Raw genomic sequence first — 27,762 nt, 5'->3', positions numbered from 1 at the left:
CGTCAGGCTCCTGAGGAATTCAGAGATATTTAACAGCGAATGGAATTAAGGCCAGAGGAACAAAACCTCATACTCAGTTGTGGGAATCTCCTCCCACTCCTTTCCACTGTAGAAAAGAGAAACCATGAAACACGACTCCCTCTCCCCGGATTTGGAACAGCAGAAGGGATTCCTGCAAAGATGGAAACCATTAAGAGGCAATTACTGGAGACAATGATGAAGAAAATCTGGTCACTCGTCAACTCAGACGCTGCAATCCAACAGTAGCCTGGTAGTTATACAACCCCTGGCTGGAGGTGGACCTTCAGGACCTGAAGACGGGTGAGACAGACGGACAGAGCCACCCAGTCTGCGCTCACAGGGCAACCGAGCCACCCAGACGGCCGCTTCATCCTGCCTGGCTGAAGCCATAATAACCCTGGGAGAGAGAGGAGGATGTGATCTCATCCCAAGGGTCCCGAGGAGAAGACAAAAGATGGAAAGAACCAGCGGCGAGACCATCGCGCTTGATTGCGACGGGCTCCACCCTGGCTCTCCGGACGCTCTCGGGCTTTCCTGGCTCAGTGGAGAGAAGGCAACGGCAGGGAGACGCAAATAGTTGTGTTTACATCCCATTGAAAAGAGTTTTTGGGAACTAACAATGCCTGGTAGGGAGGGCGAAGGAGAAAAACAAAGCCACGCGAGGAGGAGGGACCATCCTGTGAGATGGTATCTAAGCTTCGTTTCTTCGTCTGCCCTAATTGTTTCCGCTGCCTTCTCTATGGGTCCCTGAGAAACGAGGGTGGCATTTCCTCTCCCTTATTTAAAATATGCCATTCCGCTTTTATTGCTGGGGCTAAACGAGTCCCGTAGCTTTCCAAGAATATATATTCTTGCACATAAAACACTCAGCAGAGCTTCTGGGCTCAAAGGCATTGCGCAACCCTCCTCTTTTTGGTCTGTCCTCATCTGCTCCCAAATAAAACCCCGTTTCCTTCACCATAACACTGTCCTTTGACCAAAATGATGCTGATTAAAGGGATATTTTCCCCATACAAGCTGCATTCACAAGAGGGATGTTGCCAGCACAGCTACAGGGGGTCTTATCTTCTCCCCGCTCTTCCACGTCTTCAGTCCTCCTCTTCAAGATTCCCACATTTCCCCTCTTGTTTGTTCTCCTCGTTTCTCCTTCCTCCTCATGTCCCTCAGCCTCCTATTTCTCTCTCCTTCCCTGACGTCCCTTCCCTCTCATCCCTCATCCCTCCTCCATCTGTTTCCCCCTACAAACCACTTCCCAGTTTGTCCCAGTCTCACCAAACCAAGCCACTGATTTCTTTTTGCAGAATGAGATATGGAGACCAGAAGGGGACTTTTATGAGGAAATAAACCCCCTTCTTCATAAAGGACTTATTTTCTCTGGTCGGGTCTGGCCTCACAGAGCTACCTGGATGGAAGGGTGGTGTGGGATCAGGATCAGGATTTGGGTGGTGAGAGCCTGTCCCAGGTTGGGCAGAGAGGTGGTGGCTGAACCATCCCTGGAGACATCCCAGGCCAGGCTGGACGGGGCTCTGAGCAACCTGAGCTGGTGAAGATGTCCCTGCTCATGGCAGGGGGGCACTGGGGGAGCCGGGAACGTCCCTTCAACCCAAACCATTCAATGATTTTATGATTCTGTGATCTGGCCTCATTGCTCATTCAACAAGGCAAAAATTCTAGAAGAATGAGGAGAATAATCTTAAAAATCCTAGCGTCTCATTATACTCTCAAAGACCCTTTTTTTGCCTCAAAAAGGCTGACGCTTTTTAAAAAGCGAGAGTGATTAAAAAAAAAAAGGCAAGACCCATGTTAGAAGACACCATTTTCCTTTCCAAACAGCACCACCCTCCCTGCTCCTCCGAGTGCAGCTGGGACGGTTTTTCCTCTCTCTTCCTCCGAAGGAGACAGTAAAAGGCAGTGCCCTCTTGAAGTTCAGACGTTAATTACCCTGCTCGAATAGTTTTGCTAAATTACACAGCATGGCCCCAGGAGATAACAGGCGCTAAGAGAAGGGAGGGGAGTGGATACCCGTCTACGCACTGCGCCGCAGACTCAGACGTGGGGGAAAGGCAATGAGACGGGGAGTACTTATCCTCCACCACCCCGAGGCTTTGCAGGGAGCAGGGAAGCCGTGGGAACGTGCCAAGATTTTAAACGATGCTGAAATGGGACCGGCTCTGCCAACCAGACTGGAGGTAAGGAGACAATCCCTGCACGGAGAACAAATGTCCTGCCCGCTGCCAGGGCTGGTTCACCGCTCCCGGGCGTTGCCGACTGTCCACACGGCTGGTAAAAAGACCATCAAAACATTTGTCTTGGGTCAGGTCAATGCCCACATAGTGTAGAATCATAGAATCATTTTGGCTGGAAGAGCCCCCCAAGATGCTCAGGGTGATGCCCCCAGGGGCAGCCTCAGCAGCAATAACGCCCCCCAAACTGGAGGGACCTTCTGAGGAGCAGCTGAGGCACCTGGGGGGTTCAGCTGGAGAACAGGAGCTGAGGGGACACAGGGACACACAGAAACGGCCTCAAGTTGCGCCAGGGGAGGTTGAGGTTGGATGTGGGGAAGAATTTCTTCCCCAAAGGGCTGTGGGGCATTGGAACAGGCTGCCCAGGGCAGTGCTGGAGTCACCATCCCTGGAGGGGCTGACAATATAGAGATGAGGTTCTCATGGACATGGATTGGTGCCAGAGGTGGGTTAATGCTTGGACTTAAAGATCTTGAGGGTCTTTTCCAACCAAAGTGATTCTATGATTCTGTGACCTCCGTGAATTGGTCCTGCAGCCACAGCCTCCTGCACAACGGAGTTCTGCAGTTTAATTAATCTCTCTGATGAGCTGCTTCTTGAGGTTTGCTCTGAAGCTGCCCTAACAGCCCTGTGCGATGCACCCACGGGCGCTGAGAGTGGGACGGTGCCACAGCAAGGCTGCTCCCTGTCACCTCTGGAATCCAGTCACCTTGTATCCATGCTAGGACATCATGAAGTGGACAACCAGATGGGTAAAAAGACTGGTCAGATGGTTGGACTCAGAGAGCTGTAGCTATTGGGTTACAACCCAACTCCACTGGGAGGTCAGTGGTGAGGAGAACTGACGTTCTATCCTGGGACCTGCATCCTTATCCATGAGGTGGAGGAGGTGAGGAGCACGCCCTTGAGATGTCTGCAGATGACATCAAGTTGGGGGGACCACTCAACAGGGTTGCCCTTGCGGGACCCCAATCAGCAAGGTGCCTTGAGGAGACCACAGTGACATCACTACTTGGCATCTTCTCGAGCTTTAGATCCCGCAAGCCAGTTTTTCCACCTCCTTGCTCTGCTGCCGGAGGCAACTGCTCAGGTTACCTGGCTGTAAAGCTGGGTCTGACGGCTGAATGGCGTCATAAAAACAAACAAATGCATCCAAAGCACCACTCGACAACAACCACCTCGTCTGGAAGTGGCTCCTCCTGGCAGAGGGTTGTCAGGAAGGTGGCAGCTACCAGGCCCAGAGGCACCTCCTGGGTTGGTGTCCCAACAACATCTGTTGAGGACGAGATCAAGACACATGAGGAGTCAAAGCTCGCTGACACCACTTGTATGTCCTGGCTTCTGCAGAGCATGACCATGGCTCCAAATTGGCTACGATCCTTCCTTCCCTGTAGACCTGAACCATCACCAAGAGGTGGGCCAGGTCCCTCAGAACTCAGTCCTAAGTGAATCATATGATCACAGAATCATTTCGGTTGAAGGAGACCCTCAAGATCTTTGAGTTCAACCACTAATCCAACACTGACACTACCCCATGTCCCCGAGAACCTCATCTCTGCGTCTGTTCAACCACTCCAGAGATGGCGACTCCACCACTGCCCTTGGCAGCCTGTTCCAACACCTGACAATGCTTCTCCATCCCAGAAGCACCAGAGGATGAAGCTGGGTTGGCCCATGCCATGGGCTGGTTGGCCCATGCCAACCCTGTTGCAGCCATGGGCAGCACAGACCTGGACGAAGACCAGCCAGCTCCAACCATGCTCAGGAAAGAGCTAGAAAAAGCAAAAGTGCTGATAGTCAGTGAAAAATAGGTGGGAAATAATATTATTTAGTATCTCAACGTCTTCAGTAGCCACAGGGCACTTGTTGCACCAGGCTCTGGAGTGCTCCTGCCCTACTGATGGTTCAACTGACATTTGCTGCTCCTTGGTCTTACCCCATTTTTCACATCTTGCTGACTCTCCTGAAGGCCACCGAAAAGAAGAAATACGGACAGTTTGCAAGAACCAAAGTCCCTTGGTTGTTCTTCTGGTTTAAGTTGGTTTTGGGGGCCGTGCAGCATGAAGTATTATTGGAGCGGGGCTGAATGTGGTCCTTGGTGTCTGGGCATGGGCTTTGCAGCTGGAAGGATGGCAATACGCTCACTCCTCATCATACTGGAGGGGCAGAAGATGTACAGGGTCAATTTTGGTGTGGTTTTGTGAAATAAAGTGAGGTCAGAGCTGAGTGCACTGTAGGACCAGGAGAAGACACTGAGACCACCTTCAATGTTGATCTTTGGGCTGGGCTTGGACACCCCATTTCCCTTCTCCAACTTCAACTCTGCACTATTCCAAGCAGAAAAAATGTGTTTCCACCTCAATCACCACCCAAACTCGTCGTGTTCCACCAAACCATTTTAACAAGAGCCGGACTCACCTTTTACTTCTCTCGGCGAATCGCCTCTTTGCCTAAAATCTCAAAGTTGACCCCAACAGACCTCGTTGTGAAGACACTCTCTGCCTGCACAAATCTCACCCCAAGCCCTCAGAATGGTTTTGGAAATTAAACTTTTTCATTCTTCGGGGATTCAGCTCCCGGGAGAGGCAGTCAGCATGTCAGATGTGGTGGTAGAACCTTCCTTCTCCCCACACCCTGTTCTCCAGCAGGACACTCAGGTGATGGGTACAGAGGACGCAGCAGATCCCCCTGGGATGGGGGCTCGGTGTGGACCACATTTGTGCCAACAGGCACAGCCATTCCCTTGGCTCACAAAACGCTGCCAGGTGAGGCGGCAGCTCTGACCCGAATTTCCTTCACCGTGATTAAGCACCTGTTGCCATGGCTGACATCAAAATGCAGCGGTTTCTGCCCGTGTCCCTGAGGACGGTGATGAACACCGGTTCGATTAACCAGCAAACCTCAGCATTTATCACTCCAGCCTCGCCTGACATGAACTTCTCTTCTGATTTTTTTTCTTTCTTTTATTTTTTTCCCAGCCCACAAAACCAACCCATCCGCAACGCTCAATAAATAACGCCGGCGTCGTCACCCGATGCTCCAGCAACGTCCCCAGCTCCTCCTCACCGGGCCGCCCCCCGCACTGATGTCCTCGCTGCTCCCTCCCACCCTGCCCAGCTCCACAATTAATGATGGTGTTAATAAGCTTTACTGAAGGGGCAGGGAAAAGCAAAGGAGCTGGAGGGAGGGAGCTTTACAGGGGGAAGGGAAGAGACGTTCCTGCCTCAGTCATCTGGCAGCTTTACCCTTCCTCTTGCTCACTCCCTCGCTGACCTTTGGCTCATTCTGCCAAAGTTCTAAAGGAAAAGGGAAAAAGGAAAAAAAAAAGAGACAGAGAAACTAAAAAGCAAGAGGAGCTGAAATGACAGGCAGAGGGAGAGATGTTATCTCGCCTCTGGTAATGATTTATCTTCAAACGATGGGTGGATGGGGCACAGAGAGTGTGTGGAGGGGACTGGTCCAAGGAGGAAGGAGCGAGGAGTGAGGGGCTGGGATTGTACATGGGGATGTAAGTGTTGATTAGCAAGAAGGAGAAGAAACCATGATGAGTGCTACTACACCCTGCAAAACCCATCCTGAGGCAAGGGGAGGAATTCCCGTGGTTGCCGCTGGTCCCAAACTGTCTGGGCCATGGGGATGTCCTCTCCTGCCCTGGGACACCACGTGTTTCATGAAGTTCACCAAGGGATGAGTGCCTGGTAGTCACAGAAAGTTCCCCCGATCTCATGGAGCACCCTGAGCAAACTCATTGACACATAGTTTGGGTTGGAAGGGACCTTTAAAGGTCATCTAGCCCAACTCACTGCAACGAGCCCTGTCTTCTCCTAGGTGTGGACAGAAGAGCTCACCACCACCTCCTCGGCTGCATCTCCAGCCTGGCTTTGGCTCTACCAACCATCTCAGAGCCTGGAACACGTAATTGATGATGAATAGGTGTTTTTGTACTCCTGGGTTGGCCCCACGTGTCAGGATTAACTGACAGCTGCAAAAAATGTCAGCAAGATGAAAACCCATCCCAGAGTCAAGGAAGAGGAATGGTGTGAGTCAGGGTCAACCTCTTTGGGGCAGGAGATCTGGAAGACTCAGACTCACCCACGCCAGCCAAGCTAAGAGTCTTCTTCTCTGACAAAGGACAGCCCAGGGACAGAGCAGTCCTGCTAAGGAACCAATTTATGCATGATGTCTTGATATAATTAGTAAAAGCTTTTTACGGAGCTGCCCTGTAGCAAAAAATATCCCTGATGTGTGAAATTCATGTCTTTCTGTGCACCTCTAGATCGCCGCCGTGTCCCTACACATGGGCAAGGTGGCAAGAGGGACTGTGACGACACGGCAAGGGCAGACAGGAGTGGGCAGGGAACAATCCTGGTAGAATCAGGGCTGGGCTGTGTCACAACGGTGATGGGAAGCGGAGGGGAACGGGGACTTTGTCAGACGCCAAGATCTTCCCCAGAAGGTGACACATAGCACTGTGGTCTGAGATTCTGGGGAAGTTTAGGCTATTCTTAGCATTCCTCATCCACCTCTGGATCTGTGTGCCTTGTCACGACGCCTGGACTCTTTCTCATTGCTACAGTCACCGTCTGCGAACCCTCCCCACAATATTAAAGTGTTTATGGTGTGTTTGCATTCAGAGAAAACTTCCCACACGTGTAAAAAAGTCATCGCCGGCAGTTTCTTTACCCTTCACTTGCTCCAGGTCTAGCAGAGAAAACTGATTTTACAGCGAGTTATTTACGGCTCGACAGAGGCACCACTGACAATGTGAGATTTGCAGCTCCAACTCTAAGCAACGACGCAGATTTTTCGGAGAAAGTCTTCTACAGACAGCAGCAGGAGACAAAACCATCTTTAAAGCAGGATGGGGCAGCGCCTTTTCCTGCTCTTTTGAACATTAACGCTTGAGTTGCTTTTTCTGTTTGTCCTCACCGAGGTTTTTGCCATCACCCCGAACCATGGGGAGCTCAGGTTCTGAAATGTCCCCAGTACTGGTGGCAAGGCTGGGTTTCTGCTTCACTAAGCAGGGACTAAGGACATATGGGACCTCACCTCTCTCCCTTTTTCCTCCCCTCAGTCTGTGTCATCTATTCAGGTGGCTTTGCCTGCTTTTAAGAAGCTTTTTAAGCCCCCTCGTTGGGAATTTTTGCTACACTGGGATTTGCAAACTCAAGCATTGGCTTTCCAATCCCAGCTGTGGGGCTTTGCAAAGCCTTGGACAATGGGGTCCTGCTCGAAGCACATGCTTTCAATGAGCAGAAACAGAATATGCAGGAAAAGCCAAGCATCCCTGTAGACATCAGTACTTTAGGGGTGAAAAGTGGTGATGCTGGCAAAGGAAACCTCTAGGGATCACCAAGCAAACATCTACAAATCACGGGCATGTCAGCACGCAACGCAACAGCTTGACCTGCAAGGTGGAGAAGGACAAACTCCAAAGGGCATTTACCTCCCTGAGGCAGGTATAAATGGGACAGACGAGGACTCGGAAAGGTTCTCCGGTGCTGCTCCTCATGGTGCCGAAGACTTCGCAGAGGAAGGTGATGAACCCCAGCCAACGTTCCACATCCCGCTGCTGCAACTCCTCCCGCATGGTGAAATCCTTCTGCAAGAGGGACGAGAGACAAGAGGCTGCATCAGCAAAATCGTGTGGCCACGGGAGAGGCAACGGCCATCTAGAGAAAGAACTAGGAGGAAACTGAAACTGAGGGTGGGGGGAGAAACAGACAGACAGACTGACTCTTTAGTAACAATGGGGAGATTACTCAACGCACGCCGAGCGGCTGGAATTTCAACACAGCAAAGCCACCAGAAAGCAGGTACTGTAGAAATATCACCAAGCCCTTGCAATAACTGTCACGGCTTGCGCTAGAGACGGCGTCCCCCGTGCCCTGCCCTCCCCCTCGGATGGACGCAGGGACTCCTTTCCATCTGCACAACCAAGACAGAATAAAAACAAGAACAAAGAAGTCAAATGAAATGCGGAAGGAACGCAAAGAACGCTGGTGGCCGTGTTGGGCTTGGTGGGCCAGGTGGACCTGTCCAGACCATTCACCCCAGTATATTCAATATATATCCAGTATATTTTTTTACACTGAGGGTGGTGAGAGCCTGTCCCAGGTTGGGCAGAGAGGTGGTGGCTGAACCATCCCTGGAGACATCCCAGGCCAGGCTGGACGGGGCTCTGAGCAACCTGAGCTGGTGAAGATGTCCCTGCTCATGGCAGGGGGGCACTGGGGGAGATTGGAAGGTCCCTTCAACCCAAACCACTTGATGATTCCACGATTCTATGTCTGGCTGGGGGTATCCTAATGGTCTGGTTGCTCCCTGGGGTCTCATGAGATTACGGCAGAGCCTGGCTTGCTGCCCGACCTGAAGATCAGGGCAGCCCAGGCCTGGAATTAAAAGGTCACCTTGCTCCTCAGCTGGTGGTTGCCATGACCAAGGATTATTCGAATGACGTGATTTATGGAGCAACATCAGGAGGAAGTGTGAAGGGAGATAACCGCCTCCCCATCAGTCCTCTGGCTGGGGAGAAAAAAAGGGATTTGCCTGAAGGGAGGAGATGAAAAGCAAATAAAAACCTTTCTAGAGGGTGGCACAAGAGAGTGAATTGTACTCAGAGCCCAAAGGGTTTCCCTGGGCTCCTAGTGATGCTGTGGAGCTTCTTGCAAGATGTCCCACGCGACTTCACTTGTCTGTCTCCATAGTGACCTTTCCTCGGTATTAAAAACCAGCAGACACCAAGTAGGGGAAAATGAGAGAACAGGACAAGTTCGTTCTCAACACCGCATGTTCCCGGTGCAGGTTGCACAACATTTGAAACCCAGCGACTAAATCAATTATCTTCTGTATCTTGTTCATCTTGGTTTATTCCTATTGCCTGAGACAAAGGGCTTTTGCTGCTGCAAACACTTTGACCCCGGGCTGCACTTTGCAAAGCCTGGGAGATATAGAAATCACCGCACCAAAGTTCATTCTCATGGCCCTGGACAACACACCGGAGATTTTTCTTTTGAAAACAAAAAGGTAAGTAACGCAGCTGCTAAAGAAACCCAGGCCAAAGCACAAAGGTTATTTTCCTGACACAACCATAGAAGATCCAGACAGGAGTTATTTAAATGTTTCATTACAAAATGAAAAAAAAAAAAAATACATTTGCATATGCAGGAAAAAGACTTGTAAAATAATCGAGGCACTTATTAACCAAACAGCGATGACTAATTCCTCCCTACACCCATTTCTATAAGACAATTGCCCAACTGTGTCTGCAACTCCCAAGTCAACCTTGCAGTCGAATCCTGTTGGGTCTTTGCAGATTCTCCAGGGGACTTTGTGGAGTTTGTCCTTTCGTTGACCAGCTGGTGATGGAGGAGACAGTGATTTGTCAGCTCAGGTTACCACCCCAGGGTTACCAAATTACTTGTTCTGGGGATTTTGCTTGTAAAATAATAATAATAACAATAATAACAATAATAACAATAATAACAATAATAACAATAATAACAATAATAATAATAATAATAGTAATAACAATAATAGTAATAACAATAGTAATCACAATAGTAATAATAGTCTAAATGTCCTCCTGACTCTTGAGCAATTAAAAAAATCATATGAGAGTACCCCACACCCCTCATTCGCACCAGGGACCTCCTGGCCTCATCCAACCATAAGGTCACCAAGCTCTGCCCTGGGACAAAAAGCACCTTTTGAACCCCAGAGCTCTTCCTTGATGCCCCAAGACTTCTCCATCCCCTGGCACTGGGATGTCTCCTGAGCCATCCTGCTCGTCCTGCACTGGATGGTCACCAGCATCTCCCTTGTCCTGCCTGGGAAGGTCTACACTGATGCTCCTGGGGAGCTAGGATGTACTTTGGGATCCCTGGGGCCTGCTGGGAAATTCCCAGTGGCTCAGGATAACCACATGTCCTGGATTGCTGAGAAAGAATAAAAACCACGGCAGGAAACCCTCCTTCTCGTTCCTCCTTCAGACACATCATCCCGCTTTGCAAGAGAGAAAACCGACTCTTCGACGTTTTCTCTTAAGAAAAAATATTTTCTGAAAAAACAAACAAACAAACCAAAAACCCAACAAATTTCCATAAAACAACCACCGAACCAAACTCACCATGCGTAGGATGGGAGCTGGGCAGGAAGAGATGCCACCACTCTCTTCTTTTCATCCTACAGCACTTGGTGGGTGATGCCACCCAGCAGACATCAATGAACATTCTGAGCCCAACTTCCATCTGAAGAAGACTCTTGCAAAATAAAAGGGACTGGGCTCCTCTCCCAACTCTTTCAAGTCACCAAAAAGCTTGTGCAGACTTTGACAGACTCTCAAGAAGGATGAGAGAGGGGGACAGAATGTGAGATGGATGCAGAGGTCACAGCAAACATTTTCATCCAGATTGTGATACTGCAGCAGCAATAATAATTTTACTCCATTTGCTGCCTCAGGTTGGACCAAATTTCACACAAGTAGATCATCTGCAAGTCCTCTGCCAAGAGGAGGGTGAAACCAATTCCTTCGACAAAGCAGGAAAAGTACCTTCCCAGAGGTAGGAATTATGTTTTTTCGACCATTCTTGCCTACAGGCAAGAGTTGAGCTCACCAGGAGCTCAGCCTCCATGGAAGTGCTGGCAGTGCCAGTGCTCTCCTGAAGCACCCTGAGATACCAACTGCTTCAGCCCCACAAGGTGAAGTGACACTAGTGTCACCGAACACACAAGGAAGGTGGCCTGGGGAGCTTTGGCCTTTAATTTGGCCTTCAGACAGCAGGTTTGACCAGAATCACAACACGACACAACAAGCCAACATCAACATCTCCTATGCAGAGATGTCCCACCTCCCTTGACGTGTCCATGTTTGTGGAGGTCCCTGCTCTCATCTCTGATTGCCCAGAGAGGTGGGTGGTGGATGAACCATCCCTGGAGACATCCCAGGCCAGGCTGGACGGGGCTCTGAGCAACCTGAGCTGGTGAAGATGTCCCTGCTCATGGCAGGGGGGGCACTGGGGGAGCTTTGAAGGTCCCTTCAACCCAAACTGTTCTGTGATTCTATTCTATGATCTAAGTAATTCAGTCAATGGAGTTACAAGTGTGATTCACCTGGCTGCATGTCAACCGTGCCCCTAGCAGGACCTGTGACCCATCACTCTGGGCATGGAGAACATGGACAACAACTCAATGGTTATTCCAAAGTGTGTGCAACCAAAACGGATGAACCAGACCAACAGCATGGGAGAGGTGAAGATTTGGCCAGCTGTGAGGAGCAGCAGAGGACAAAATCCATGTCCCACATGCCCAGGACACATCCAATGGAGCCATGCCCTCCACCACAGACCTCCACCCACCGAGGAGAAGCCTTGAGGAGGCTGAAGAGCCCTGAAACCAGGCGGCCAGGTCACTGCCCTGCCCAGTGAACTTTATTTGCTCTGGAAATGCCTCATGAAGTTATATAAAAATAACCATGGACTGGCTTGCCCCATGCTTAGGTGGTGATGTCAGGGCAGCGAGCAAATTATCTTTCATCAGTTTGGCTGTATTTTTAAACAGGAATTGTACTACTAATTTGGGGGTGCCCTGGCCTGGAGATAATCTGGGCGCATTGACTGGATGACCTTCCCTCAGCGCCTCTAGTTTAAAATAGAATGTATTTATACCAGGTAGCAGGGTTGACCTCCCTTCTCTGCCTGGTTTGGGAGAAGAGTTTATTGGGAAACCACGTGGCAAGTGGGGGGATGCCAAGGGGACCTCCAAAGAGGTCTCATATGGGACAAGCTGGACTTGATGATCCTTGTGGGTCCCTTCCAGCTCAGGACATTCTATGATTCTAATTTTGGGGCACAAACCTGGAGGTTAGGCATATTCATCACTCTGGGTCTCACCACGCGCGATGGGTAGGTCAGGGGTGGCCTGTGTTCGTGCTAGTTGAAGATGTCCCTGCTCATGTCGGGGGGTTGAACTAGATGACCTTTGAGGGTCTCTTCCAACCCAAACTATTGTATGATTTTATGATAGAGATGAGCCATGGCTCAGCCCGCCCTCTGACATCCCCCACTGGACAACTTCTACCCTTGGCTAAAGCTCCTACCAGCAACAGGAACAGAAAAAATGTCTTTATTTTGGGACTCTCCACCCTTGCACCCAAGTGAAAGCTTGCTCTTCATCTCAGTGTAGATGCAGCTCATGCAACGCTATCCTTTCTTTGCCCAGAGGTGAGACCTCTCCAAGGACCAAGCTAGAAGAGCCAAGAAGTCTTGGCCAGTCCATAATAGAGCAGGAAAATCCATCCTCTACCACTTTTGGTGGGGCAGTGGAGTCAAGTGTGATGAGCAGCAGAATTTTGTCATTGGGTCCAAGCCTTTGCTCTGGCCCCAACAGCTGCATCCCAAAATTCATCCCTTGGGAGTTCAACACATTTTTCCCCAGATCTGGGGCCACCAATTCTGTCAGCAGCAAAGAGGGCAAACGTTTAGCGTGGGCTAAAAATGAGGGTTAATTTAAGCATCGCCACCTTCTGATGGAAAATGAAATTAAAAAACAAAAAGACAGATTTGGGCTTGTTGCTCTGTAAACACTGGGCTCTTCCTCGGGCAGCTCAGCTGTTGACTCGGTCATTGTCAAGGAGGCAGGAAATACTGAGTCAGAAATACTGTGTAAAAAGAAACACATAATGCTTAGATATCAGTGCTAGACGCGATATAAAAAGTGGAGAGAGGCTGTGCTAAATACTTGGTGTTGCTAGCAATGTGCTACAAAAGGATTGAGCCTTAAATGGCTCTTTGGAAAGGGCCTGAGACAAATAAAACGCGGTTGGAGGAGGAAGCTGGTGGGAAGAGGTTGGGACAGTGTCCATCCTGTGTCACACACCCTCTGCCTGGTCCCTCCTCAAACCCTCCTAGAAAGGGCTTCAATAAATGACATTTTGCACATTATTCCCTGTTTATAATTTAAATAATACTTGTATTAAAGTCCTGGCTTGGAGGAGGAGTGTAGCTTTGCTTTCTGGGGAGCACAACCCAGTGAGACGAGTAGTTTATGGCAACCGATGTGCAGAAGAAGCTCAGAAGGTGCTGGAGAAACCTGTGGCAGCACCAAAGATTGAATGAACACCTCCACCCACGGATGCTCAGGGTCTCACCGAGCACCTCCAAAACAGAGCTATCACCCACGGCATCATCGGGAACATCTTACCCTAGATGGACACCACCATACAAGCTCCTTTGTTGTGTTAAACCACGCATGAAGGACACAAGGTGGAATTTCTTCCATGGGCTCTGCCCTTTCTCCAACCACCTGCAGCAACACTCCTGGCCAATCTGCCAGCACCCCGCTGACACTCCTTGAGGACTCAACCGTACTGAGATGCCACCAAACCATTCCTGCCTGTGCTACTGCCAGTAGCATGGAGGATGTTGTCCCTTCTCTCAAGTAAAAAGTGACAGGACGAGAGGAAACGGCCTCAAGTTGCGCCAGGGGAGGCTGAGGTTGGATCTGGGGAACAATTTCTTCCCCAAAGGGCTATGGGGCATTGGAACAGGCTGCCCAGGGCAGTGCTGGAGTCACCATCCCTGGAGGGGTTGAAAATACACACAGATGAGGTTCTCATGGATATGGGGCAGTGCCAGGGGTGGGTTATGGTTGGACTCGATGATCTTGAGGTTCTTTTCCAATAATTCTATGATTCTGTAAGACAAAGTTGAGTAAAACAACGGCAAAAATCCTGCTTTGAGCCAACAGCTTCCATGCAGAGCTGGGCAACCACAGCACAAGACTGAAATGTATTATTTCCAGTCCTGCGTGGGCTCCCATCACCTCCGCACCTCGATTTCCCAGCTGGCAGACAGGAACAATTTACTCATCTTCCTCTGCAAAGAGCTTTGGGGCGTGTGAGTGAGACATGCAAATCCCAGCAATTATTATTACTCCAACAAAGGGGCTATTGACATTTAAAGCAGATAAAGCTTTCAAATTACAGATGACACCCCGTGCCCAACCTCGCAAAGGTCCCAGCTTCACCCAGCCATGAGGCCTTTCACTCCCACAGACTTTCATCACTGTTTCCTCTGAACTGGATCTGCACCAGGTGACCATGCTTATTCTTGGGGTGTTTCATAGAATCACAGAATCATTTTGTTGGAAAAGATGCTCAAGATCAGCAAGTCCAACCGTTATCCCACCTCTGGCACTAATCCGCGTCCATAAGAACCTCATCTGTGCGTATTTCCAACCCCTCCAGGGATGGTGACTCCAGCACTGCCCTGGGCAGCCTGTTCCAATGCCCCACAGCCCTTTGGGGAAGAAATTGTTCCCCACATCCAACCTCAACCTCCTCTGGCGCAACTTGAGGCCGATTCTTCTTGTATGGATCTCAGTGGACACAGATGGCCCCGAAAAGGTCCAAAGGGCATGGGGCATTATAGAATCATAGAATAGTTTGGGTTGAAGGGACCTTCCCAGCTCCCCCAGTGCCCCCCCTGCCATGACAGGGACATCTTCACCAGCTCAGGTTGCTCAGAGCCCCGTCCAGCCTGGCCTGGGATGTCTCCAGGGATGGTTCAGCCACCACCTCTCTGGCCAACCTGGGACAGGCTCTCACCACCCTCAGGGACAACAATTCCTTCCTCATGTCCAGCCTCAATCTCCCTCCTTTAGTTTAAACCCATCAGCCCTTGTCCTATCACAACAGGCCCTGCTCAAAAGTCAGTCCCATCTTTCTCACAGGCCCCTTTTAAGTCCGGAAAGGTGCAATAAGGTCTCCCTGGAGCTTCTCTTCTCCAGCTGAACACCCCAACTCTCTCAGCCTGTCCCCCCAGCAGAGCTGTTCCAGCCTCGCATCATTCCTGGGGCTCCTCTGGCCCCTCTCCAGCAGGTCCATGTGTGTCCTGTGCTGACACCACCAGAGTTCTGTTACAGCCAGAGATCTTGGCTTTCTCCTTTAAAAGAAAGAAACCCCATCATGGGCTGGGCTTTCCCTTCATCTTCCAAGAGACTGAACCTCACGGGCCAGGAGGGAGTTAACAGCCTCCCAGCCAGAGATATTAATGGCACCCAGAGTTTGTGTAAAGCTTCATACCGGGACCCTTTTCGAAATTCTTTCAGTCATGGGAGAAAACATCGCAACTGTTTAGTCTGCAAGGAGGTGGTGGCTCTGGCCCAGCACTCGACGTTGCTGAGCAAACACGCTGGAAAGCCAAGGGGCTGGCAACCCTCTCATCTCCTCCGCCTGCTCCTCGGCCCGGCTGTCCCACCACTGCGGCCAAGCATCCGACGGGAACCGGGTACCGGTGCTGGAAATGCAGCTCCAGGCTCCCTGCGATGGGGGACGAGCGACCACTGAAAAACACGACTTGGAGGAGAAGTACCAGCCAGCTAAAAAACGTTATTTACACAAAAGAGTTCAGCAAATCTCTTTCAGGGGCTGATATTTGCAAATCCTATGAAGCCAAGGAGTTTCTGCTATAGCAAATGTTGTATTTGGGTATGTTTTTTTTTCTTTAATGAATGTAAAAGGTGCATTTTTCTGCTCATCTGAAGCACAGAGGTATGGAGCACTCTGCAACACCTCCCAAGCTGCCCATCTGTGCTGGAAAAACTGAATTTACAGAGAAGAGCTGCAGAAAACAACATTAACCTGCAAAACTCCTTTGATCCCTCCAAACCTTCTATATGTAAAGGGATGCTCGTGGCATATCTTGCAGGATACTGGCGGAGCAGCTGACTGTGACCATCACCGTGTCACAACACTGGACAGCTTGAGCTGGAAAATTAGAGACTCAAGGAAACACAAGTTATCCTTATTAACGAAGCAGAAATGGAAAGGTTTTGTTTTTCCAGCAAGCAGGAAAAGATGAGGTTGCGCAAAGTGATACCTGCCAGGGAGGTAAAGGGGTGGGGACTCCAGTATTGATTCTCCAAATCCAGATTTTGACAGGTAGGTACAACGCAAAAACATCCAACGGGGATTAAATCTGAGCCTAAGTCTGGCTGGGGGATGCTGAGGGTGCCTGTGACGAGACATCCATGCTGCAGGTCCCATGGGACCATCCCTCTGTAAGGACCAGTCAAATATCACTTGTGCTTGAGCACATCAATCAAGCCCATTCAGTTGGAAACTAAATTTGGTAGAAATTCTTGCAGGTTAGCTAGAAATCCTTTAAAAAAAAAGTAAAAAGAGATTTCCTGCAGAAGCCTAGGTGGTGGGCACAAGAGCATCCCCTGTATCCCTCCCGCCTGCAGTCGAGCGATGCCAGGGATGGGCGAAGCACAAGTTATCCCATTTTGTCCTCTTCCCAGGAAAAAAACCCCAGAGGTTCTGCTCTCTTCAGTGTCCTTCTACCCAAATTCCAGCTCCAGGCTGATGCTGGCCCCTGCGTCTGCTCTGGCCTTGGGTGAGGAGGTGACGTCCCCAGCACCTGCTCCCCCATAGAATCGCAGAATCACAGAATAGTTTGGGTTGGAAGGGACCCAGCTCAGGTTGCTCAGAGCCCCGTCCAGCCTGGCCTGGGATGTCTCCAGGGATGGTTCATCCACCACCTCTCTGCCCAACCTGGGACAGGCTCTCACCACCCTCAGGGGCAAAAGATTTCTTCCTCTGATAGAAGGATGCTTCATCCCTCAGCAAAGCGACTGGGGCGTGCAGGATGGGTCCCAGGCAGGGTGACACATCGCAGGGTTCTAAATACCCCCTGAAAATCCCATCCCCAGGTGAGGCGCATGGAAACAGGGCTGGGGATGCCAGGGTGGCTGTGGGTACCAGCAGCAGGGATGTCCCAATGCCGCAGCATCCCCAAATCCTGACCTCGGGGCAGCCTGAGCTGGATTACTGCCGGAGCAGATGGTCTGGCAGGAGGGCGTCTTAGCCCGGCTGAGTCCTTGGGCGGGCAGGAATGTGCTCCCCCATCCTGGGGTTAAATCTGAGCTTTTCAGGAGGAAACGGAGAGACAGAGCTGCTGCCAGTCCAGCAGGTTTGAGGGGACCTCGATTGCTGAGCTGCTCCCCCTGTATCGAGCACAGCAGATGACGGGCAATCCTCAGGCATTTCCTCACTTCTCAGGCAATGGATAAATGGATTTTAAGGCTTTTTCTTTTTATTTTTTTTGCTGCCTTTCCTACCAAAGCCCAGCGGGGACCCTGCATGGCCCCGAGCTGCCTGACCCACCAGCACTAGCTGGGAGCAGACAGGAGCCCACCCCACCGGTAACCACTGCCTGGATCTGGCCCAGAGCTGCAGGCAGGGTGTGGGCAGGATGCAGGCTGCAGTCTCCACCTAGAGCCTGGCAGAGCCTCTGCTCTGCGTTGCCTCCACGCTGCAGCTCATGCACAGGGTGTGCACAGGTCCTACCAGCCGAAATCTGCTGGTCTGAACTAGGCTGGGCTTTTAGCAGGCAGGAGATGCAGGCAGGAGATGCAGGCAGGGGATGCAGGCAGGAGATGCAGGCAGCAGCTCAGCCAGGGATGCTCCTGACATCGCTCACCACCGGCCGGTGGGACCACGAGGAACCTCCTTTGAGTCCCACCACTGCTGGGAGATGCCCAGATAGGGACATTCAGTGGTCAGCAGAGATGATGGGACACCAAGAACCATCCCTGAGGGTGGTGAGAGCCTGTCCCAGGTTGGGCAGAGAGGTGGTGGCTGAACCATCCCTGGAGACATCCCAGGCCAGGCTGGACGGGGCTCTGAGCAACCTGAGCTGGTGAAGATGTCCCTGCTCATGGCAGGGGGGGCACTGGGGGAGCTTTGAAGGTCCCTTCAACCCAAACTATGGCTGTTTTTGACGACACACCTGAGTGTTGCAATATAAAACCTTACCACAATACCGAATTCAAATATGCCAGTCTTTAAACGCTAAGGCTTTATTGTTTTTCTTTGTTTTTGCAACTTGGTCCTGCTTCCCATGAACTGCACAATGCTCTGCTACTCGAACTAAACCCCTTCTCCGTGCAGAGCCATGAGTGATGGGTGGACTCCAGCCACCTGGCGTCTCCTGCGATGCCCACCAGGACACTGGTGGCCCTACAGCCACCTCTGGCTGTGGCTCAACTTCTCGAGGGGCTGCGAGCCCCAAAACCCAGCCCTGGGCTTAGGCTGAGGACCCACGTGCAGTGCAACCCCAAAATCTATTTAATTTGGGGTTTGGCCCAGCTATTCTCAGCTTGGGGGTCTCTTAGGGCTTTTGGGGCACAGCTCCTCTGTTCCCACTCCCTCCTTCTTATCAGCGGGAAACCATTGCCTTTTTTTTTTTTTTTTGTCACTTCATTAAACCCCCAGATCTTGGGTTAAACCCCTTTTTGTGCTCCATGAAAACCCCAGATTTTGAGTTAAACCCCTTTTTGTACTCCATGAAAACCCTTGATTTTGGATTAAACCCCATGAAAACCCCAGATTATGGATTAAACCCCTTTTTGCACTCCATGAAAACACCAGATATTGCGTTAGACCCCTTTTTGGACTCCATGAGAACCCCAGATTTTGGGTTAAACCCTTTTTGCGCTTCATTAAAACCCCATATTTTGGGTTAAACCCCTTTTTGCACTCCATGAGAACCCCAGATTTTGGGTTAAACCCTTTTTGCGCTTCATTAAAACCCCATATTTTGAGTTAAACCCCTTTTTGCACTCCATGAAAACCCCAGATCTTGGGTTAAACGGTTTTTTACATTCCATGAAAACCCCAGATCTTGGGTCAAGCCCCTTTTTGTGCTCCATTAACCCCTCCTTCATCTCACCATCATCCTCCAAGGAGGCGATGCCCGGCGTTCCCTTGCCCCTTGCCAACTTCCTTCGCCACGGAAAAGCTGTGAAAGAACCAGACGGCTCCTCCAGCCATCGCTCCGCTTGGGAAAAGCAGCAAGTTGAAAGCAGCAAGCTCGATATTTAATCCGGGGCTCTCCAACTCCCAGGCCCACATGGGACCCGTGTGCCAGCGGCTCCCGTAACCCAGACGGTGAAGCTGAGCGGGTGTTGTCACTACAGGCAGGCGGCAATGGCTTGGCCAGACTCACGGGTAACGATGGAACCAGCTCTAATTGACGCCCGGCTCTGCCCTTTGCCTGCCGGGTGGGCAGGGTGCCAGCCCGCTCCCCTGGCTCCCTCTCCTGCCTGCTGCCAACACTTGCACCGGTTACATTGGGCCCCGGATGACTAGGCAAAATAATAATTAAAAAAATGATTATTACAGCACTAAAACAATAAATAAGAAAATAATATAAACAGAGCATTCTAAAATAAGAAATAATAGTAAAAATAGCATAATAAGCATCCCATTACAGAACTGCAGAGCATCTTCTGAGACACAATTTGAGGCAAATGGCAGGGAACGTGTTTCTTTCCTGCTCCTTGAGAGCAGGAGGATGCTCCTCGGAGCCACCTCCTCATTCCCCCGCTAAGCCCGTATATATAATATCTATATATATGTGTGCATGCATTCAGAATTGCATTTGAATTCCCTGGGCGTAAAGAAAATAAATTGCATCCGCACGGCAGGTTTTGCTGGCGAGTCCCACAGCGGTTTCCGAAACCAGGACAGCGCTGTCAATGTCAGCACAGAAATGTAATGGAAAAGGTTTCCAACCTCTGCAAGTTGCTGCAAAACCCCCCGGATGAAGCTGTTTATTCAAGGGTAGCATCATTTGCAGGGCTGGGAGAGCCCAGGCACTCATCAGTTCTGGGGGTCACCACCGAGATGGTTACCCAAGAAGAGTGGTGGGGAGCAATTTTCCCCATGGAATCATCACCTCAGCATCTTCTTTTCCCCCTATTTTTTAACGTAGCAACCCCTCCGGTGTCTCCTGGACCCTGTCTTTTCCAAGAGTAATGCTACCACTGTGTTTTCTCGGCACGAATTAGACCACCTGTAATTAAATTAAATTAAAAACGGCCATGGAAAGAGTATTGATGGGTTTTGCAGTCAACGCTGGCCATGGTGCACAGGTCAGATGCTCTCCAGCCATGTTCAGATCCTCCTGCATCCACCTCTGTCAAACCACAAACCATTCCCGACCAAGACCCAAACCTTAATCATTAGATATAAGGAAGGAATTGTTGGCCCTGAGGGTGGTGAGAGCCTGTCCCAGGCTGGGCAGAGAAGTGGTGGCTGAACCATCCCTGGAGACATCCCAAGCCAGGCTGGACGGGGCTCTGAGCAACCTGAGCTGGTGAAGATGTCCCTGCTCATGGCAGGGGGGACACTGGAGGAGCTGGGAACGTCCCTTCAACACAAATCCTCGTACCCAGCATAGTAAACCCTTCCCTTTGCACCCTGATTTACCGAAGCGAATAAATAAATCAATTCTCCGGTACCTAATGCCACAACATCTACAAACCAAGAAAGGATCCAACCTAAATTTTCCTCTTCCATCCTCTGCCTTGGTTGACAACAGAATTTTGGCTACCTTCCTGGTTGAACCCCTCCAGAAGTGGCCATATGGACTATCTCAAACCCAGGTGAGTGCAACCTGTGCCAGAAACTAATGGATTCGACCCCAATTTCTACAACTGGAGTGAACCGAAGCACCAAGCCAAGGAATGGCCGTTTCTGCGGCATTGAGAGATTAAACTGAGATGCAGAAGAAACGCATGGGTATGTGATAGGGTACGCATTGGGACATACATGAGGGTGTGCTATAGGATATGCAATAGAGAATGCAACAGGGTATACAATAGAGTATGCATTAGGGTATACATTACAGCATGCGATAAGGTATGTAATAGGCGATGCAATAAGGAAAACATTAAAGTATGTAATAGGGTATGCAACACGGTATACCATTGTATATGCATTAGGGTGTGCCATAGAGTATCCCATAGGGTATACTGTAGGGTATTCCATAGGGTACGCATTAGGATGCGCCATAGTGTATATGATAGGATATACCTTAGGGTATGTCACAGGATATGTCATAGGGTATATGATAGGGTATACCATAGGATATACTGCAGGACATGCATTAGGGTGTGCCATAGGGTATACCAGATGGTATACCATAGGGCATGCGTTAGGGTGTGCCATAGTGTATACCTAGGGTATACCATAGGATATGCATTAGGCTGTGCCATAGGGTATATGATAGGGTATATGATAGGGTATACCATGTGGTATAACATAGGGTATGCCACACAGGGTATACCGCAGGATATACTATAGGATATGCATCGGGGTGTGCCATATGGTATATGACAGGGTATACCACAGGGTATGCATTAGGCTGTGCCACAGGCTATGCCATAGGGTATTCCATAGGGTGTGCCATAAGGTATGCCATAGGGTATAGCGTAGGATATGCATTAGGGTGTGCCATGGGCTGTATGATAGGTTATACCACAGGGTATGCCACAGGATATACCACAGGGTATGTGATAAGGTATATGACAGGGTATACCACAGGATATACCATAGGGTATACCACAGATCCGCCTCAGGCTGTGCCATAGGCTACGCTGCACGTCGGCGTGTGCCCTGGAGCCGGCTCCGCCGCCCCGTGCCCAGCTCCGCATTTCACCGCGAGTATCTTTTTTAGTTGTTTTTTATTAAAAGAAGGTATCAACCTTCTGTTGATGTGTTGTTGGCCACGGTTGCCAAGGGGAGCAGGGTACGGTTACAGCCCCGGTGATGTCCACGCTAATAATACCCTTGGCGCTGCATAGCTCAGATGCAGACACAGCCCGGCTATAAAGAGCACGGTCATTTCAACGGAGGAATACGCCAACTTATGTTACATGGGAAGGGTTTGGGGCACGTTGCTTAACACCCTCTCACTGAAAGAAAGCAATAAAATAAAGTACCACAGCCTGGACATGCCAGGGAGTGAAACTATGAGAAGCAAAAACCTCTCAGAGGAGACTTACTTCCAATTTACTAATTAATAAGGTATTTCTAGAGGGGTGAAGAAACCGTATGTGTCCACTAAGGGCTCACACAGCCCAAAGTCGCTCCTTATATCGAATTCAATGAGTGAAAAATCAAAGCAAATTTCCACCCCACCAGTACTGAGCCCCAAAACGGCAGCATCTCCCCTTCCTGCACCCCGAAGGTTTGCTGTTCCCAAATTCAAGACTCAGCCAAGTTTTGGGATCAAAACACAGAGTGAGGGATAAATTCAAACCAGAGTTTTCCTGATGGATCCCCCTTAGAGCCCCAAAGTGTTGCGGCGGCAGTTGGGGGGATGCTCTTTAGAGGAGGGAGATGACGGGACAGCATTCCTGCAGCGCCTGCATCTGTTTTTAGGATCAAAACAAGTTCCCTGAGATAAGCCGTGAACATATGCAGCCCCTGAGCACCTTGTCAACAGCTGAAAGTGTAAGAAGGGCCAGGTTAAAATAGCAATTTATTAGGTTTATTGCCTGTTTTGTGGGGAAAAGAATCCACCTTTCTGCTTGTTTTAAGCCCCAGTGGGGCACAGGGATGCTGGTTATAGGGACCGGGATGCTGGGAGGGTGGCTCAATAATAATAATAATAAAAATAAAATATTAATTTATGAGATCCTCCGGTGGGGCTGAGCTGTTGCCACCACAGTCCCAAGAGAAAGGGACAAACAAGCCCCTACAAAACAGAAGCATCTGCCGGGAGCAGATGGGGGGGAGCAATGTGGCCCCAGGCGCCAGCAGTTCGGGGGGGGATCACGTTGATCCCGATTTATCACACCCCGGCAGAGTAATTCCCCAGCTCGCCAGTGCCCGGCGGGTCGAGCTCCTTACGTCCGGGGATCAGATTAGTCTGAAAGGTGCTAGAGAGACATAAATCCAGCTCCGGAGTAAGCGTTTTATTAAAGGGTTTTTTAAAAATTGTTTTTATTTTTTAACTTAATTTAAATTAATTTAAAATATTTTTTTAAAATGTTTTGTTTAATTAAAGGTAAATTATCTGCAGATGGTTGATGGAACACAACTGATTGTGGAGGGGCCAGTACTGGGTAATGTTATACCACCAACTATGAATAGATATATTATACTGATATTGGTATATATACCAATACATCATATTGATATTGCTGTATCAACATTGTATCATGAACTATATAGATACATTAAGATATCAATTTGATATTATATTAATATGATAGTGGTATTATTCCGTAATATCCATATATTATCCAATATATTACATTGATTTGATAATACATCAATGTTATCATGATACTAATATGATAGCAGTATTATTCCATAATATCCATGTATTTTCCAATATATCATATCGATATTGATAATATATCAATATGTTATCATTATATTAATATGATATCTGTATTATTCCATAATATCCATGTATTTTCCAATATATCATATCGATATTGATAATATATCAATATGTTACCATTATATTAATATGATAGCAGTATTATTCAATAATATCCATTTATCATCCAATATATCATATCGATATTGATAATATATCGATACCATCAAGCCCCTTATTTCACATCAAGGCAGCTGCAACGAGTCTTTGTGCTTCTGACCTGGATCTGTCCCCAGCCAGGGCTATCGAGCCTAAAAACATCACAAAAAAATCTCAGTCTTGGGCTGATTTAAGTATTTTACAAATCTGTGTGCCTGTGTTCAATTACTGTGCCTGGAAAACGAAACCGTGCTTGGAGAAAGATAAAATCCTCTACTATCAGAAAGGAAATGTTAAATTATTTAATTTCACATAGCACTTGGCTTTTGACCTGTAGCGATCTGTCACCTTTCTCCCCATCAAGCCACGTTTGAGGCTGAGTAAATCCCTTTTTCCATATCTTTCGATGCTCTCACAGGTGAAATCAGTCACCCGCGCACCCCACTCACCCTTTATGTTGCATGTCTTCCTTGTTTTTCACAACGCGCGTCGTACCACATGCTCCTGGGAAGCACTTTGTGACTCTCTGGAGATCTGAGATGTATTATTAAAATTTATCCTACATTCATGCTCTGAAGAGCTGAACATGAAGCCAGTTATTACTGCTGACATTTTAGTACAAATCAGTTTACTGGGTCTGTCGGTAGGGGTGGAAATGCTGGAGCAAGACAAGTTGGAAGAGTCCTTCCTAATCCAGACGGACGGTCATCATCTGCAATTCTTTTTGCTCCTATTGTTCCCAGACTTTATTTTTCATTTCTTAGCATTGTTCAGCCCAATGAGGGAAGACACAAGAGTGACCTGGCATGGGAGGAGTGGGATGCTTGGATGGGGTAAAGCCTCATCCGGCCCTTTGCTGCTAAGTCTGGGACTGAAGCTAACCATGATTTACAGCCTCCTGCTTTAGAACAGCTTTGGAAATAAATAAATCAACCAATCAGGAAAAAATCCCAGAATCCCAGAACGTCAGGGGTCGAAGGGCCCTGGAAAGCTCATCCAGTGCAATCCCCCCATGGAGCAGGAACACCCAGATGAGGTTACACAGGAAGGTGTCCAGGCGGGTTGGAATGTCTGCACAGAAGGAGACTCCACAACCCCCTGGGCAGCCTGGGCCAGGCTCTGCCACCCTCACCGGGAACAAGTTTCTTCTCATATTTAGGTGGAACCTCCTGTGTTCCAGTTTGCACCCATTACCCCTTGTCCTGTCACTGGTCGTCACCCAGAAGAGCCTGGCTCCATCCTCCTGACACTCCCCCTTTCCACATTGATCTCCAGGAATGAGTCCCCCCTCAGTGTCCTCTTGTCCAGCTCCAGAGCCCCAGCTCCCTCAGCCTTTCCTCACACGGGAGATGCTCCACTCCCTGCAGCATCTTGGTGGCTGCGCTGGACTCTCTCCAGCAGTTCCCTGTCCTGCTGGAGCTGAGGGGCCACAGCTGGACACAAGATTCCAGGTGTGGTCTCCACAGGGCAGAGCAGAGGGGCAGGAGAACCTCTCGGACCTACTGACCATCCCCTTCTAACCCACCCCAGGTACCGTTGGCTTCCTGGCCACAAGGGCCCAGTGCTGGCTCATGGTCGCCCTGCTGTCCCCAGGACCCTCAGGTCCTTTTCCCCTGTGGTGCTCTCACCACCTGGTACACGCAACAGGCAGATGTGTGTTGCACTCAAGGGCTTTCCAGGGAGAGATGTTGGGTTTGATACATGCCTGGAGAGACGACAGAAGCAAAACCAGAGCAGTGACTTTGCAGGATTACCTTAGATTACACTAAATATTGATTTTCATTATTTTAATTTGCTCGTTATTTCCCTGCTTCCCGAGCTGCTCAAAAGCCAACTCAGCCCGCACAAGGTACAGGCAGCCAAGCTCAGCATCCAAGGGATGATCTTCAACAAGAGCAAGAAGGACAAGATGTGTTAAAAACTGGAGAGATGTTGGGAACCAAACGTGTGTGGAGAACAGAGAAGTGAATCGTGAGCTTTGTATGCACCACCGATGACACGTGCCCCGCGCATTTTGCTGTCACTGATGGTTTTGGAGCACGACAATCAAGCAGCACTGCATATACCAACAAACAAGTCAACCAAAAGAATCAGCCAATGCACAAATGAACCAAACCAGGAATGATCCCATCGGCCAGGTGAGGCAACCAACAGCCTACTCAAGGACCATGACTTGGTATCTCTGGTGCTGAGACGGTCTTTAGAACAAAAAGAGTGGCAGAGACCTTCCACTGTATGACCCTCCACTGTAAGACCCTCCAAATTCACTTCTCTTTACACCATGGGGATGCGGCCGCAAGCAAACTAATCATTTCACAGAAGGGCCCTGCTGTGAGATACAATAATTAGGAAAAAATACCATAACTAGGAAAAAATTCTTCATGGAATGGGTTGTGAAGCAGTGGAACAGGCTGCTCTGGGAAGCAGTGGAGCCACCATCCCTCGAAGGGTTTAAAAGATGCATAGATGGGGTTCTCAGGGACATGGGTTAGTGCCAGTGTTGGCTTAATGGTTGGACTTCACGACCTTTAGGTTCTCTTCCAACCAAAATGACTCTTTGATTCTGTAATTCCACATAAAGCTCATAATATAGGAATGAAGAGCAACTTGACAATGCCCTCAGTGTCACGTTACCTATAGTAATGATCAAGGACAAAATCACAAGTACGCTTCTGTCCTCCTCTCATCAATGGGGTTCAAAAGGAACCTGGTAACAGCTCGAGCTCCTGAACAAATGCATGGTAAGACCACGAGTGGTGAAGCTGCAGGCATCTAACCAACTAATTTTATCTCGTTACCTGCAACATGTTGAGGAGCAGGCTCCGGAATTTGGTTCCTTCCACCATGAAAAGGGCCATTTTGTCACAGAGCTTGGCTGCTGTGGATGCAAAGCTGCGGTCCGTCACCGCTTTCTGGTAGATGGTCTTGACTATCTCCCCCAGCATCTCCTCAGAGTTGGTGGAGTTCTGGGCTTCCTCCATGAAGGTGGTGAGCTTGGAGTCAACGTCGCTGCTGTTGTTCCTCATGCTGTTGAGGATTTCAATTAATTTGTCCATTTTGTTCTTTTCGGGATTGGTGGTTTCCACCGTGACTTCGTCCTGGTCCGTGAAAAGGGAAAGACAAGGCGTCTGTTACACAAGGAAAAAACAGATATATCAGCCCTTGTCCTTCCACAAACAGCAGAGGGGGAAAGGGGTTTGGGATACATATAAACAGACACAGAAAAAACAAAGCATCTTTTAGAGGCACCACGGTGTCATGTCAGCATTGAAAGCCACAAGTTCTGCCCCAGAAATGTTCTTTTTCCCCATTTCCCACAGCATGCAATCCCAAAGTCCTCCCCCTTGGCTCCAGGAGATTATGTTCTCCAAGGCCCTGAGCAAGGTCTGACCATCCCTGACTGCCTTCTACACCTTGTCAATCTTAGTTTCTGGGGGTGTCTGTGATACAGTGATAATGCATTTTTTATTTTGCCTCTATTTTGAAAGCCCACTGATGTTTGCAAAATGCTCAGATAACAATTCGACAAAAAAAAATCTACTTTTACATTTATATTTAATGATCTGAATTGAGATCGAAGATGTCACATGATCCCAGTGTTAGACAAAATCCTAGTTTTTCTATCTCTTGACCATTACACTTCTTTCATGTCACTGCCACAGAATTTATTGCTTCTTTTTGACACTTAATTACACATTTATCCTTTTCCGCCTGCATAAGATGTGCATCCTGCTTGTGATACTCTGCTCCCTTCTTCTCTAGTTCCGTCTCAAAATGTGCCACACAAGACAAACCTGCAGCAATTTTTCGGGCCATCCCAATTGGTAGTTGGAGGTGTCCAAAAATCCCACCTGGAGACCCAGTTGTGTTGACTACACCCATCTAAGAGTGGGTGCTTATGTGATGTGTCTCTTGTAAGACTTTAAAGCCACACGGAGAGCATTAAAATTAATACTCTGAAAGTCTCTGCTGTACTCCCATTGTTATAAATACCATAAAAATAACTAGCAAAATCTCTTCCTCCCCCCCATGCCCCATACATAAATAGTAAATGCACATGCAGCCAAAGGTATACATTTCCAACACGCACTCCCATGGAATTGTATATGTTCAGGTTATTTTTACTACACATTTTGGAAATCTCATTGGAGATACCCACT

General features: G+C 49.1%; 1 protein-coding gene across 2 annotated transcripts in view; it reads right to left on the bottom strand.

Annotated features, from left to right (window-relative positions):
• CTIF (cap binding complex dependent translation initiation factor) overlaps positions 1–27,762 on the bottom strand; it is a gene marked incomplete at both ends in the record, with an annotated part of 118,945 nt that overhangs the window by 9,604 nt on the left and 81,579 nt on the right. Inside the window, 2 exons of one of the 2 annotated variants that reach the window (XM_080362906.1) lie at positions 7,711–7,866; positions 26,401–26,730. In XM_080362906.1, the coding sequence (XP_080219032.1) occupies positions 7,711–7,866; positions 26,401–26,730 (486 nt within the window). The remainder of the gene's footprint in view (positions 1–7,710; positions 7,867–26,400; positions 26,731–27,762) is intronic. The other variant, XM_080362907.1, reaches the window with a different exon arrangement.

Source organism: Nesoenas mayeri (assembly GCF_963082525.1).
Source record: "Nesoenas mayeri genome assembly, chromosome: Z".
NCBI lineage: Eukaryota > Metazoa > Chordata > Aves > Columbiformes > Columbidae > Nesoenas > Nesoenas mayeri.
Note: the sequence above shows the minus strand (reverse complement) of the source record. Positions and strands in the feature narration are given on the sequence as shown.